The sequence below is a fragment of the Clinocottus analis genome, unplaced genomic scaffold (assembly GCF_023055335.1).
Source record: "Clinocottus analis isolate CAN_PGR_092001 unplaced genomic scaffold, fCliAna1.0.p SCAF_28, whole genome shotgun sequence".
Lineage (NCBI taxonomy): Eukaryota > Metazoa > Chordata > Actinopteri > Perciformes > Cottidae > Clinocottus > Clinocottus analis.
The window spans coordinates 854,618-870,595 of record NW_027176020.1 but is presented as its reverse complement, the minus strand read 5'-3'; the positions used below and the strand labels follow the sequence as shown (position 1 = coordinate 870,595).

The 15,978-nt window shown below is 50.2% G+C and overlaps 1 protein-coding gene across 1 annotated transcript in view; it reads left to right on the top strand.

Moving 5' to 3' along the window:
• Positions 1–15,706, top strand: part of nhsa (Nance-Horan syndrome a (congenital cataracts and dental anomalies)) — a 37,283-nt gene extending 21,577 nt beyond the window's left edge. Inside the window, exons 2-9 of the mRNA XM_068593087.1 lie at positions 1,914–2,066; positions 3,745–3,845; positions 4,665–4,745; positions 6,525–6,705; positions 7,818–7,949; positions 8,510–11,143; positions 11,575–11,701; positions 12,454–15,706. Coding sequence (XP_068449188.1) covers positions 1,914–2,066; positions 3,745–3,845; positions 4,665–4,745; positions 6,525–6,705; positions 7,818–7,949; positions 8,510–11,143; positions 11,575–11,701; positions 12,454–13,108 — 4,064 coding nt within the window. The 3' untranslated portion in view covers positions 13,109–15,706. The remainder of the gene's footprint in view (positions 1–1,913; positions 2,067–3,744; positions 3,846–4,664; positions 4,746–6,524; positions 6,706–7,817; positions 7,950–8,509; positions 11,144–11,574; positions 11,702–12,453) is intronic.
• Positions 15,707–15,978: the final 272 nt, after the last annotated feature.

Sequence of the window (15,978 nt, the reverse complement as noted above, 5' to 3'; positions counted from 1 at the left end):
GACTCTTCGTCCCTCCTCCTCCTCTTCATCAGTGTGACCTCATGACTGACAGCTGCTGCTGCTGCGTTTTCTCAGACCGGCTAATTGTAGGTGTTGCAGAGCGAGAAGGCTCCTGTCTGCTGCTGCCGGGAAATTACAAGGCAGAGGGGTCCTCCTCTTCCTCCTCCTCCTCTTTCTCGGCCTGCAGCCCTGACGGCAGGTCTGCAGGAGGAGGAGGAGGAGGAGGAGGAGGAGGAGGAGTTGTTAATTGATGGGTCGTGAAAGTTCACAGGGTGAATCTTAGTGGGAATGAATGAGAAAGAAGCAGAAGAAAGACTTCAGCAAAGTGTGAAGAGTGAAGAGTTGAACACGTGTTGTTGTTGTTGTTGTTGTTGTTGTTCTCTAATATGATGATGTTATTTTTATATTAGCACAGAGACTTTACTATACTGTGTGTATAAATGTTTAAACCATGAGGTTTTATTTTGGCCTCTTTGAAGTTTTTTTAGCGTTGACGGAGCAGCTACGATGCTAGCTTAGCATAGCACTGACTGCACCAAACTCCATTCAGAAAACAAGCGTTTTAAGTTGTTCGCTCGTCGTCTGGTGGAGAAAAACAATGAAACATGAATTCAGACTTTTCACTAATCTGCATCATTATGAAGTGATTTCAGCAGCTTTATTATCCGTTTATTTGAATTAAAATCACATCTGAATGTGTTTTATTTTGGCTTTGTGAGGCGGTCGGACTCGGTGAACACGGCCTCCGCATGACGTCATGAACACAGACACGGCGGTTTGATTCCCAGATATCTGGAGCGACGCTGACAAACCGCCGTCTCGTGTTTTATTGCTGACGTGTTTTTAAAGTCGGTGGAAAAGACAAACAAACGGAAAGTGACTCGCTGCTTGTTATTGTTGTCAGATGGGCCTTTATTTTGGCGGGGCAGCAGTTTGTCTCTCGGCGGGCGGCTGCTTGTTATTCAGAAACAGGAAGTGTTGAAAGTCTCTCAGCAGCCAAATGAAATACTTTACAGGATGTTCAACCTTTCAGCTTCTTTCTAACATTAATATTTGTTTGTCTTCAGAGTTTGAAGGCGATGACGTAGTTTATGAACATGAGACATGAGTTCCTCTGTCATGGAGGGAGTTTATGACTTCTGTGTATTTATTTAACGCTCGTGTTGCGTAATCAGGAAGCAGATTGTCTGCATGTTGGTTGTTGTACTAATATATTAATAATAAAAGCATTGTTTGATTATTAAGATATTTAATATGTTTCTTATGAGCCGACAGATCAGTTTTAATAGGAAGCAAAAAATAACCGTTTTAAAACAAACAGGAAGTAGTTTAAATGTGTGTGTGTGTGTGTGTGTGAGGTGTGTGAGGTGTGTGTGTGTGTGTGTGTGTGTGAGGTGTGTGTGTGTGTGTGTGAGGTGTGTGAGGTGTGTGAGGTGTTTAATTTGGTAATTGGTTCTCTTTGTTTATCTTATTTATTGCAATTATGACTCCTATTTATATTTAGTTTCATCTTATTAAATAATATATATGTAGGAAAATAAAAACACAATTAAAACAACTTTAAAAACAAAAAAGTTTTTTTAATTTTTATTCATCACCGAAAAATGTCCAAAGAAACATTTTAATTCACCAGATTCTAACGTAAAATATGAATAAAGTCTGTTTCTTAACTTATTATTGTATAATTATTATGAACTTTCTTTGCACTTTTTTTCTTTTTTAACCTCATAACTTCACTCCTTCATTCATATATTCCTACAAACATCCTGAGTGTTAGTCCATGACCCCATGACCCCATGACCTCTTGACCTCCTGACCTCATGACCCCCTGACCTCTTGACCTCCTGACCCCATGACCTCCTGCAGTAACAAACATGGCGGTAACGGGCGTGTCCCTCTGTCTCCTCCCTCAGCCGTGTCAGACCTGGACGTGGAGAGTAAGCTGACGTCCTCCTTCAGGGCCCCGTGGCTGCAGCAGAGGAACGTCCTGCGGCCCTCCACCCGCCCGGCCTGCGTGGTGGAGCTGCACCGCCAGGCCGGCGCGGGCCTGTGGGCCCCGCCCCGAGGTGAGGCCCCGCAGCGCCGCCCTGGTGGTGATCTGACCATCTGACCTCTGGTGGAGCTCTGACCCCTGGTGGAGGTCTGACCTCTGGTGGAGCTCTGACCTCTGATGGAGCTCTGACCTCTAGTGGAGCTCTGACCCCTGGTGGAGCTCTGACCAGGGTGGAGCTCTGACCTCTAGTGGAGCTCTGACCCCTGGTGGAGCTCTGACCTCTAGTGGAGCTCTGACCTCTAGTGGAGCTCTGACCCCTGGTGGAGCTCTGACCCTGGTGGAGCTCTGACCCCTAGTGGAGCTCTGACCCCTGGTGGAGCTCTGACCCTGGTGGAGCTCTGACCCCTGGTGGAGCTCTAACCCTGGTGGAGCTCTGACCTCTAGTGGAGCTCTGACCTCTAGTGGAGCTCTGACCCCTGGTGGAGCTCTGACCCTGGTGGAGCTCTAACCCTGGTGGAGCGCTGACCCTGGTGGAGCTCTGACCCTGGTGGAGCTCTAACCCTGGTGGAGCGCTGACCCTGGTGGAGCTCTAACCCTGGTGGAGCTCTGACCTCTAGTGGAGCTCTGACCTCTAGTGGAGCTCTGACCTCTAGTGGAGCTCTGACCCCTGGTGGAGCTCTGACCCTGGTGGAGCTCTGACCTCTAGTGGAGCTCTGACCTCTAGTGGAGCTCTGACCTCTAGTGGAGCTCTGACCCTGGTGGAGCTCTGACCCCTGGTGGAGCTCTGACCCTGGTGGAGCTCTAACCCTGGTGGAGCTCTGACCTCTAGTGGAGCTCTGACCTCTAGTGGAGCTCTGACCCTGGTGGAGCTCTAACCCTGGTGGAGCTCTGACCTCTAGTGGAGCTCTGACCTCTAGTGGAGCTCTGACCTCTAGTGGAGCTCTGACCCCTGGTGGAGCTCTGACCCTGGTGGAGCTCTGACCTCTAGTGGAGCTCTGACCTCTAGTGGAGCTCTGACCTCTAGTGGAGCTCTGACCCTGGTGGAGCGCTGACCCTGGTGGAGCTCTGACCCTGGTGGAGCTCTGGCCCTGGTGGAGCTCTGACCTCTGGTGGAGCTCTGACCCTGGTGGAGCTCTGACCCTGGTGGAGCTCTAACCCTGGTGGAGCGCTGACCCTGGTGGAGCTCTGACCCTGGTGGAGCTCTAACCCTGGTGGAGCTCTGACCCTGGTGGAGCTCTGGCCCTGGTGGAGCTCTGACCTCTGGTGGAGCTCTGACCCTGGTGGAGCTCTAATCCTGGTGGAGCTCTGACCCCTGGTGGAGCTCTGACCCTGGTGGAGCTCTAATCCTGGTGGAGCTCTGACCCTGGTGGAGCTCTGACCCCTGGTGGAGCTCTGACCCTGGTGGAGCTCTAATCCTGGTGGAGCTCTGACCCTGGTGGAGCTCTGGCCCTGGTGGAGCTCTGACCCTGGTGGAGCTCTGACCCTGGTGGAGCTCTGACCCCTGGTGGAGCTTTGCAGCTACTGCATGCACATTTATTCATTTGTGTTTGGTTTGTGTGGTTGTTGTGTTTTTGAAGTTGTTTTGTTGGTGGGGTTCAAAGGAGGTGCTGATGTAGCATCACCACGTGACTCCACCTCTCCTGTTTTAGGAGCGACTTCATTCCTGATCTCAGCTCTCGGGGTTGAATCAGTGTTTTAGTGAATGGAGTCTGGTGACTGAACTGAGCTCCTCCATGTGGACGTTGTTTCAGATCCCCAGAGGAGACGCTCGGGCAGCAGAGAGCGGCGGGTCACCATCTCCATGCCGCCGATGCCCGAGTACGCCCCCGAGCCCGAGAGCCCCGAGCCGCTGGTGAGGAGACGCTGGATGAAGGGATGAATAGATGAATGAATAGATGGATGAATGGAAGGATGAATAGATGGATGAATGGATGAATGAATGGATGGATGAATAGATGAATGAATAGATGGATGAATGGATGAATAGATGAATGGATGGATGGATGAATGGATGAATAGATGAATGGATGGATGGATAGATGGATTTATAAAGACAACAGCAGACAAAAACACATGACAAAGACAAACAGCAGAAGATGTCGTATGAAACGAGACACATAGCCGACACAGAAAGATGCTGAATTTAAATCTAAAAAACAGATTTGTGACCAAATACAAATATTATTATAATGATCGTAACATTTTACACACTTCCTGTTTTGTTTTCCAAAACATGTTATTAAATTAACTTTGTTTTTACTATTTTTATTCATGAATTTTAATGGAAAAGAAACTTAAATTTAAAGGAAGGGTTTGAGTTCACTACCGCTCTCGGCCACAGGGGGCGACAGAAACAACATGAAGTTAAAGTTTCCTCTGAAATTAAATAGTTAATTTCCACATTTTTAGTTTTATTTCATGAAAGTCAAGTTTGCTGTTTTAATCTCATATATTTAGTCTTAAATGTTTACAGACGGTTTTATTGTTTGTTGTCATTTTGAAGTTGTTTTCTTCGTCCTCAAGCTGCTCGTTAGAGACGCGTCGACTCAGGTAACGAGAGGTCATAGTTCTAGACCCCACTGGTGGTGTTGTTGTTGTTGTTGTTTTCATGTCCGTGTTCGTGTTGATGTTCATTAGTTTGTTGTTGTTTTGTTTTTGCTCTGAACTTCAGTTTCAATCCACTCGTTCCTCCTCTTCATCATCATCTTCCTCCCTCACCGAATGCTGCCGCTTCTCTCCCTGGAGCAGAAAGGTAGTGATCCCTCCTTCCCTCCTCCCTCCTCCTCTCTCCTCTCCTCCCTCCTTCCTTCCCTCCTCCTACCTCCTTCCCTCCTCCTACCTCCTTCCCTCCTCCTACCTCCTTCCCTCCTCCTACCTCCTTCCCTCCTCCTCCTCTCTCCTCTCCCTCCTCCTCCCTCCCTTCCTCCCTCCTCTAACACTTCACTAACTTCTCTTTCTTTTGACTTCTTGCACGTTAACTTAATTAACTTCCAACCGCCAGAAACGGTGTGTGTGTGTGTGTGTGTGTGTGTGTGTGTGTGTGTGTGTGTGTGTGTGTGTGTGTGTGTGTGTGTGTGTGTGTGTGTGTGTGTGTGTGTGTGTGTGTCATGTAATGATAGGGGTTGACTTCTTGCTCCCGTTATTACCCATGATCCTCGGGTGCTGACATGTTTCTCTGTGCCGCCGAGTGTTTGATGCCACCGTGACGTCAATCACTCGTTTCCTTTCCTTCTTCCTCCATCCTTCCTCTTTCCTCTCGCCTTGAAACAAATCAGAAATTCTCTATTTCTGGTTTATTTTTCTTTACTTTTCTCTGACTGGTCTGGAGAAGTTTCCAGGGAAACCAGTTTCTTTTGTGAGCTTTCCTTGCTCCTCATTGGTCGGCTGGGAGCAGCAGCACAAAGGCTGCTGGTCTTAATGGGAGGGAGGAGGGAAGGAGGGAGGGAGGGAGGGAGGAGGGAGGGAGGGGGGGACCAGTTCAGCTGAGAATCACTCCCAGTTTCACTCGAGCCGCCACGGAGGAACCTGGAGGTAAGAGCTGGAGTGTGTGTGTGTGTGTGTGTGTGTGTGTGTGTGTGTGTGTGTGTGTGTGTGTGGAGGGAAAGTAACCGGGGAAAGCTAAAGAGGAAAGAATTCCCTCTCAGACGTTCCAGAGACTCGTCGCATGTTGTGACTGGAAAACACCAAAGTTCATCTTCCTCTTCCTCTTCATCTTCATCGTGACTTATTTCTTGCATTCGGTCGGAGGCTCTGATGCAGTCGGTGCTGAAACTTTATTTCACCTTTAACTTTCACTTTTATCATGTTTCTTCATTTCCTGTCTCTTGTTTCGTCGCTGAAGGTTCACACGCTCACGGGAAACCTGGAAAAGTCTTTAAATTATTATTATTTCCAGGCCTGGAAAGGCCTTGAAAAAACACAAATCCCCAAAGTGTAGTGAAAGTCCTGTAAATGTGTTATAGTCATCACTTTTTACTGTTACACAGATTTCACTGCATGTTTGCTCATCGACATTTGGTGAAAATGTCGATGAGTCATGAAAGTCATTAAATGTGGTCTGAAGTCTCGTAAACCTGATGTAAAGTCATATAAACTTGGTTTAAACTCATATAAACTTGGTCTAAAGTCATATAAACTTGATTTAAACTCACATAAACTTGGTTTAAACTCACATAAACTTGGTTTAAACTCATATAAACTTGGTTTAAACTCACATAAACTTGGTTTAAACTCATATAAACTTGATTTAAACTCACATAAACTTGGTTTAAACTCATATAAACTTGGTTTAAACTCATATAAACTTGGTTTAAACTCATATAAACTTAGTTTAAACTCATATAAACTTAGTTCAAACTCATGTAAACTTAGTTTAAACTCACATAAACTCTTTATAGATAAAGTCCTGTAACTCGTCGGTCGCTCGTCTCTCAGATGAACTTCCCGCATGTTTCTCTCTCTTCCCGCCTCTTCCCGCCTCTCTCCTCTTCAAGCTAACCGTGCTAACCGTGCTAACATCCCTCCGCTGCAGGCCGCGCCCCCCGACGGCGACGAGGTGTCTCTGGGCCGCCGGCATCGGGTCCCCGTCCCCAACAGGCCCAGCACCCTGGACAAGCAGACCAACTGGTCCACCGCGCTGCCGCTGCCCACGCCCGAGCAGCGCATGAGGACCAGCGTGGTCGCCTCCTGCCTCATCCCCATCAACGTGACCGGTAAATCCAGACCGCCGTTAGCTTAGCTTAGCGCGACTCGCATTGGACGTGGATGCCCTCTAACGTCACATCTGTTAGCTCTTAGCTTAGCGTTTATCACGTCTTCTCCAGCTCTCCTCAAACGTTAACACGTTATTATTATTTTTAAACATGACATGGCGTGTTTAGAGGTGCTAATCAGAGCCAAGCTAGCTGTTTCCCCCGTTTCCACCATCTAAGCTAAGCTAACCGCCATCCCGCCATTGCTTCCTGTTAAGCGAGAGGATAAGCTAACAAGCTAACAAGTTTAACTGTTTAACGACATCAAAACCATTAAAAAAAAATGCTTTTAAAATGAGATATTCGCAGTAAAGATGCACAATTAATACACCATGTTTCATCAGAAGCAGAACATTTTCAGCTGCAGTTTTTAAAATCTCGGGAGGCAAAATGTGTTTTGAAGTAAATAAAATAAAACGTGGCGTCCTGGTCTTCTACACACGAAACAAAACATCTTTGTTTGGTGCAAATCAGCATCAAAGTGAGTCTCAACACGAGCTTCAGGACATTCTGCTGTTACTCAGAATAAACTTTGTCATCGTCGACGTCGCCACCGGAGGGGAAACCCTCTCAGTGTGCGAGTCATGCTTTACCCCCCTCTTTACCCCCCCTCTTTACCCCCTCATCACCCCCCTCTTTACCCCCCCTCTTTACCCCCTCATCACCCCCCTCTTTACCCCCCCCCACCTCCCCTCCCCCCGTCGGGCCGCGACGCCGCGACTCGAATGCCAATGACTCGGTCCGAGCTGCTGAAAAGGCCGCAGCGCCGCGATTTACTGTCGCTCTCAGCCAGTGAAAGGAAGAGTTGTACGTCTGGAGTCAGCCGGTCAAGAGAGGTGCACATTGTGAGCGGCGAGCAGCGATCGCTATGGAGCTGAAAGGCCGCACGGCGTCACATGACCCACAGCGGCGGCGAGGGAGGAAGCGCGAGGAGCGGCGTCCGTTTAGTACCCAGCAGAGAACTGAGGCTGCAGAACTTCAGTCAGAACGGACCGAAGGAGTCGCAGCTCATCTCAGATTCCTCAGACGTCCCGCTAAGTGTGTGTGTGTGTGTGTGTGTGTGTGCGTTGCAGGCGTCGGCTTCGACAGAGATGCCAGTGTGCGCTGCTCGCTCGTGCACTCGCAGTCGGTGCTTCAGAGGAGGAGGAAGCTGAGGAGGAGGAGGACCGTCGCCGGCGTGCCCCGACAGGTGCAGCGAGACCTGGGTACGTACTCGCTCTGCCGAGCAGGAAAAGACAAGCCAGTTGGTTAGTTGGTTAGTTAGTTGGTTAGTTAGTTGTTTCTAATGCCACTGAAGGCATTAAGTGTGTTTAAATGTTCTGTCTTCTGAAGACGAGCAGGAAGTAGGTCGGCGTGAATGTGAGAGACCAGCGAGGCGTCTTCTCAGCGTTATTTTTGAAGCGTTTCATGCTTTTATTAGCCGAGCGACAGAAGAGAGAAGATGAGAGGAAACGAGAGGAGGAGACGAAGGACGAGAAACTAAAGTTACCGAATGTGGTCGACACCCAAATACAGAAATAAATCTCTCGTTAGGGACCAGACATGATGTGAAATAAGATGAGAGATTAGAAAAGATCAAATATTTAAGAGATCAAATAAGAGATGTGAGATAAGATGAGGGACAGTAAAATGATAAAAAACATGACCATATAAGTAGTAATTATAAAGTGTGCCAGTGGTAATCCTTCCACCATAATGAAATATGTTAATATGATCGATATGAAGTGACTGCGTCCTGAGTGTCGCTGCTCTCGGCTCCTCCCAGACTCCGACGACTCTCCGGGCTCCAGAGGCCGAGCGCTGAGCGGCGCCGCTCCCTCCAGCGAGGATCTGGACGGACGCCTCGGCACCAGAGACTCCGGCTGCCAGACCGAAGACTTCCTGATCTCGGGGGCGCCGTCTCGCAGGAGGCTCCGGTGCCAGCGAGGCCCGGCCGTCTCCCTGTCGCGCTCGGCGGGCAACATCCTGTTCCTGTCCGACGCCGACGCCGCCGACATGTTCTCCGCCTCCGTCGACGCTCGCCTGCGCTCCCGGAGTCTGCCCAGAGACGGCGGCCGCATGATGGACGGCGGGCGCAGCGACGACGACGACGAAGACGAGGAGGAGGAGGAGGACCTCTCGCCCTTCGACGCCGAGGACTTCCTGCCCGGACCCGGGGATCGGATGCTGACGGCCGGCGAGGGCAGCGCGGGCGACCGGGCCGCGGCCGAGCGCCAGCTGGGCCTGAAGTACGAGCAGCTCTCGGGGAGTCCGGAGCGGCGCTGGGCGGAGAGGACGCGGTCCCGGCTGCCCCGGAAGGCCGACATGGGCAGCTGCGAGATCTCGTCCAGCTCGGACACCTTCAGCAGCCCGGTGCACTCCGTCTCCGCCGCCGGCGCCGCGATGGACCACAAGGACGACCACCAGTCCTCCAGCGGGAACTGGAGCGGCAGCAGCTCCACCTGCCCCTCGCAGACCTCGGAGACGCTCCCGCCGGCGGCCTCCCCGCCGCTGACGGGCTCCTCGCACTGCGACTCCGAGCTCTCGCTGAACGCCGGCGGCGGCGGTGGCGGCGTCCACCACCAGGACGACCACGCCGGCTTCCTGCTGGACCACTACCAGTGTCTCCGGACCCAGCGGGCGGGCTCCTTCTCCTCCACGGCCATGGACATATTGGAGGAGGCGGCGGGCGGCGGCGCTCCCGTGGAGGAGGACTGGAGCTACCCGGACGCCGAGGCTCGCCGCCCCCTGGACTTCAGCCCCGAGCCGGGCCGCGAGGCGGAGAGCAGCCTGGGCTGCCCGAGCTTCACCAGCATGGCCACCTGCGAGAGCAGCTTCTCCGACAAGCCGCCGTCGGACGCCGCGTCGCACTACTCCGTGGACACCGAGGGCTACTACACCTCCATGCACTTCGACTGCGGCATCGAAGGGAGCCGGAGCTTCACCTACGGCTGCTCGGCCGCCGGCTCCGAGTCGGACTTCGGCGGTCACGTGACGCTGGGCCGGCGCTGCCTCTCGCTGAGGAAACCGAAGGCGAAGCCCAGTCCGCCCAAGAGGAGCTCGTCCCTGAGGAAGATTTGCAGCGAGGGACACATCCCCGACGACAGAGAACCAAAGATGTCTTCCAGGGAGCGGAAGCTGCAGCTGGCGCTGTCCGGCGGCCCGGCGGTCGGAGAGCCCCTCGAGGTCTGGGGCGTCGAGGGCTCCGCCGACCGGCCCGACTTGGGCGCGTTCGCCGCCGCGGACGTGCGTTCGTTCAAGGACGGGGGCGTCGTGCAGTCGGACTACGCGGACCTGTGGCTCCTGAACGACCTGAAGGCCAGCGACCCGTACCGGTCCCTGTCCAACTCCAGCACGGCGACGGGCACCACCGTGGTGGAGTGCGCCAAGTCGCAGGAGAGCTCCGGGTCTCAGACGTCGCTGTCCGGCTCCAGAGCCGCCACGCCTTCTCTGCCGCCGCCGCCGCCGGAGGAAGACTTCAAGCTGCCGTCTCCGGACAAGCTGGCGGGCCTGACCAGCCCGTCCAGCGGGTACTCCAGCCAGTCGGAGACCCCGACCTCCTCGTTCCCCTCCGCCTTCTTCCCCGGACCGCCGCCTTCGCCGTCGCCGTCCGGCGGCAAGAGGAAGCCCAAAGTGCCCGAGAGGAAGTCGTCTCTTTCGTCGCTGTCGCTGCAGCCGCCCTCCTGCTACTCCAGGACGGACCTGGAGCCGATCGCTCCCTCGCACCTGGACCTAAGTGCCCTTCGTGTTGTCGGAGACCGGTCCTCGGCGAGCGGGGCCCAGATTCAAACCCTTCACCAACCCAAACACGGAGCCCCGGTGTCGCCCAGACCCGCCCGTCCCATGTTCATCACGCCCACGGCGCTGCACTCGGTCCAGCTCCGGTCCATCGGCAAGGAGCACGAGGGCCGCCGCGAGGACAGAGCCGCTCCGGCGCCGCCGTGCCCCGCCGAGACCTCCACCGGCACGCTTCTTCCCTGTGGGACGTCCGCGGCGCTCCGGAGCCCCTCCCCTCCTCGCCGCCCGGCCGCCGGCGGCTCGTGTGAATCCTTGTTCGCCTCCAACGAGGAGCTCGCGGTCGGAGAGCGTCGGAGCGAGACCAGGAGCGCGGAGGACCGGGAGGAGGCGGCGGCGGCGTTCAGACCGCGGCCGGAGACGCCGGCAGACGGAGGGGAGGCGTGCACAGAGTCCGCAGAAACACTCGAGGCTTCACAGCTGCAAAGAAGTGAAGAAGAGGAAGAGGAGGAAGGAGAAAGAGAAGAAGAAGCGTCTCTCTCTGCGCAGCACAGCTCCCCCAACGGGCCGGATGAAGCGCCTGCTGACGACGGCCAATCAGAGGCGTCGGACGGGAGTCCAATCAGCAGAGAGGAAGAGGGCGACTCTCGAGACGGCCCGGAGGAGTCCACGCGCTTCAGTGGAGGTACGTTACCTTTATTGGTTCAATCCCAGACGTACGTACAGATGTGTTCACATCCCCGGTAGTTTAATGTCAAGAAGTCAAACGTATCATCCGCTCCAGAGAAAGGTTTTCCTTCCTCCTGATTGGAGAAAGGTATCGTTGACATTTGATCAATACTAGTACTCTTTTATGAAGAAAAGAATCCACATTTCTTCATTATTCTTGGATGTAAACACATCTGGAAGCTTTGTAGGTTCTTTCCACAAGGTGAGAAATATTTCTACGAACTAAAAGAAACTCTTTCAGTGGACGATCGCTGGCTTTAAAGCTCTGTCGTCCTCTTTGGTCACCGAGACGCACAAAGGTTGAACCATCCAAAGATCCCCTTTACGTCTGAGCTCAGACATTACCATTAGTTTACAGCGTATTTAAATGTTGATTTGTGTCGACAGACTCGACAGCCGGTGAAACCTCAGCGTCTCCTCTGACGGACGAGTCCCGGCCCGACGACGACGACGCCGTGTTCCTGTCACCCACCAAGGCCCGGACCACCGAGGACCTGTTCGCTATGATCCACAGGTGGGACGTTGGGTCGCCTCCACTTACACCGAGAGTCATGGACAACCTGGAAAAGTCATGGAATTTTAAAATGGTTATTTCCGGGCCTGGAAAGGTCCTTGAAAATATAACCTTCCCGAAGTTGTGTAAAAGTGGTGTAAATGTGTTATATTCATGTGTTCATTTAGTTTAAATAATTAATCTGCTTTCAAAAGAAAGAGGCTCAAAATATCAGCAGCATTCATACAGGCATTAAACGTTTAGTTTAAAGTCATGAACGTTTGGTTTCAAGTCATGAACGTTTGGTTTCAAGTCATGAACATTTAGTTTAAAGTCATGAACGTTTGGTTTAAAGTCATGAACGTTTGGTTTAAAGTCATGAACGTTTAGTTTAAAGTCATGAAAGTTTAGTTTAAAGTCATGAACGTTTGGTTTAAAGTCATGAACGTTTGGTTTCAGGTCATGAACGTTTAGTTTAAAGTCATGAAAGTTTAGTTTAAAGTCATGAACATTTAGTTTAAAGTCATGAACGTTTAGTTTAAAGTCATGAACGTTTAGTTTAAAGTCATGAACGTTTGGTTTAAAGTCATGAACGTTTGGTTTAAAGTCATGAACGTTTTGTTTGAAGTCATGAACGTTTTGTTTGAAGTCATGAACGTTTGGTTTAAAGTCATGAATGTTTGGTTTAAAGTCATGAACGTTTGGTTTAAAGTCCTGGAAGTCCATTGGTCAAAGTGTGTGTGAACTCTGGTCTTAACTCGTTTGTTTCTCAGGTCCAAAAGGAAAGTGTTGGGCAGGAAGGACTCCACGGAGATGAACGCCAGGAACCGCCTCGGCGCCGCGTCGGGGAACACGCCGCCCGGCAGCACCGGGAGCTCCCCGGTGTCGCCGCCCTCCTACACCCCCCCATCCTCCACCCCCACCTCCTCCTCCACCCCGCTGGGCCTGCACAGAGTCTCCGGCCCCATCTACAGGAGCGTGAAGAAGTCCAGCACCTCCAACGAGGAGTTCAAACTGCTGCTGCTCAAAAAGGGCAGCCGCTCCGAGACCAGCTACCGCATGTCGGCGACCGAGATCCTCAAGAGTCCCGTCGCCGCTAAATCCCCGGCGGACTACGCGACGGACTCGCCCGGACCGCCGGAGGAGCCCGACCGCTCGCCCCCGCGGCAGCAGTCGGGGCCGGAGCGCCTCTCCAGCCCTTACCCCCGAGCCAACGGCGACGGATTCTCCCCGAAGTCCTTCCCCCCGTCGCCCGCCGCCGCCGCCTCCAGGCAGGGCCGCCCCAGGATCCCGCCGCCCGCCAGCAGCAGCCGGTACGGCGCCCGCGGCCGCCTGTACCCGGCGCCCATGCAGGCGATCTCCGAGGGCGAGGCGGAGAACTCGGACGGAAGTCCTCACGACGAGCGCTCGTCTCAGGGCTCCACGTAGAACACAGAGGTAATCGTGTTAGTTTACAGTTAAAAAACAGCAACAAACGGACCAGAATGAGTTCTAATATATATTTAATAACAGTTTGTGTAAAATATATTCAGAATCTTGATTAATTGTGGCGGAGATGTCTCCTTTCGGTTATTCTGTGTTATACTTTTCAACTGTTTCAGACACAGAATTACTCTGATACGAACACTCGGCATCAAGGTAACTCGGGTTCATTTGCAGCTGCACACGATTGATTAAATGCAAATGATAAGCAAAACATTATTCTGCAGATTAAAAAAACGGCTCCTGCAGTCCTGCACGGGTCGGATTTTCAAGAGTGAATAAGTGTCTGTTATGGGGACAAAACACAGAATGATGCATCTTACATACATGCACGGCCTGTTAGCTAAATCAATAGCTAATCAACCAATAGCTAAATACAATGGCAATAGCCAGTTTCAACCAGTAGGGGGCAGTCACACTACACACATACACATCCATCAACAACACTACGAACTAAAAAAGTGGTTTGAGTGTTTAGTTACTCTTTAATAGAACATTTTGATGAATATTTTTTATAATTTTATTCAATATTTTTTTTATCCGACCTGCATGTTTTTTTAAATCTCTCTGAACCAAAACCTGGAAATAAAATGAAGACAAAATCCGACCCGGTGCAGGACTCGCGTGGTCCTAGAGAACCTGCATTTAGTTTCTGGCACATGAGCTCCGCCTCCCTTCAGTCCTGCAGGACGTTAACGTCTCAGAGCGTTTATCTTTTGCCACTAGAGGACATACAGTGGCTGTTTTAACGATGTATTCTGTGAATACCTATGCAATTATAGACGCATTTTACACAATTTTGCAAAAAAGACATTTTTGCCTTCCCCCAACTGATCGTGAGGAAAAAACCTGAATGAGAAAAGTAAATGTGAAAGCCTCAATGCATCTTCTCATATGGGTGCATCTGTATATTTTACATGTTATTATGTAAATGAAATCAAAGAGGGCTCACTGTTCCGCTATTTTTAAAGATTCTCATGCAATAAGACGAGTAATTTAAAGGTGACACAGAAGCGCTAACTTGACAATCTTAGGAGACGAGGAGGCGGCGAGGTGTTTACATGGGAGATAAACAAAGTGATGAAAAGGGTCCGAGGTGGTGCGACATGAGAGCTGGAGGAGAACAAAGGAGGTCATGTGTTTGTTGTAATGGTCATTTTTCTGGTTTTGCTGACTCGGTGTGTTCGTGAATTGTTGACGGAGGAGAGTGGAAAGTGTTCAGGACGATCAAATGCGCATTATTTTACGAGCATGCGGCAGAGCAGCTCACGTGTTTTTGGTGAGATTTTTGGGGTTTTGCAGAAGACGTCGGGTTATGCAGCCGCGTCTTCATCTGTGATGAAGCAGAAGGAACTTCTGGATTTACAGACCACGCCGTTGTTGCTCGTCCTGTTTTTGTTTTTTTAATTCCCCGCCAAAAAAAACAACCGGCCGGTTTCTGTGTCGCGACAATCTGAATATATTTATTTTTGTAACCGACACAGAAAATCCACCCGGAGGCGCTTCATCTTTAAATGCAATGAAATTCTAGTATTATTAATAACATATTGTTTAATGCAGATAGTATTTTGTTTATAAGAGACACATTTTAAATCGGACAGAAACAAACAGGAAAACAATACGGAAGCAAAGAAAAGCTGTTCTAGCAAATGTAGATTTTTTTTTACTAATTATATTTAACTTTTTTAGATCATTAGTTAATTGAGAAAGAATAAAGAAAACAAAAGGTTGTTTCATGAGCACAATGCCAGTATTCACAGTTGAGGTCAATCAGCGGACACTAAAAAGTTAATCGTAAATATTTTACACACACACGTGTCCAGTTTTTAAAAACAGAAAATACACATATGGAAATGAGATTTATTGTATAATATTTACAAGGAGGATAAAACATGTTGCTCGTGTCTCTTCAGATATTAGAAAGAAAATACCTCCATTTTTAATTTTAGACATTAAATGACTAATCACTTCTTCACAACAGTTCATATGACTGACTGAGTTTTTACTTTATGAGTTTGGAGATACGTAAAAGTCCCTAATAAAAATTTCTCCTTGGAGATTAATAAAGTACTTTTCATTCATTCAGTACTTTTCATTCAAAACCTAATAAACCTTAATACCACAAAAATGTATTTTCTGATCACTTATCACTTTTTAACGTATCAGGATATCAAAGATGACATTTTTTAAAGGTTTTTTACTTGCTAGCGGTGCTTCCCGGCGTTCCGAGTGAAGCTCTTTGTTGTCATTGAAAGGCGGGGATGAGCCGCCATGAGCTGCTCCCTGAGGTTTCACTTCACTACTCGTCTCTACGCAGACGATGCCGGCGTCTACGTGGCCGTGCCGCTGTGCAGGTACGCTGCAGACGTCGACTGCTTTTGGCCCTCATGGCCCTCCGTACGTATGACAGAGTGCACGGTGCGTCTGTGAACCTTCATTCCAGCCCTTCGTCTTGTTTTGCACTGCTCCAGTGGAGTTTGTGAAGCTGCATCTTTCTCTCGCTGCACCTGCAGATATTTATAGATTTTCGTCTCTTTTTTTTTTTACACAAAAGCTGTTTTAATAATCTCCACTCTGAGTAATGTGCACGCGTGACTTCTGGTACTTGATGCATTTTCATTTTTCAAGACTTCAGACCCGACTGACTTCAGACCTGTTCGGCGTCAGCTTTGTATTCTTTCTTTTGTTTTGTACAAACGTGTAAATACAATAACTTTTGGATTTGTCACAAAAGGTTTAAATGTTTCTAATGTAAAAAAAACAAAGAAAGAAAGATGTTTTCAAAGTTTACATTGATTTTCAAACCTTTGTATATT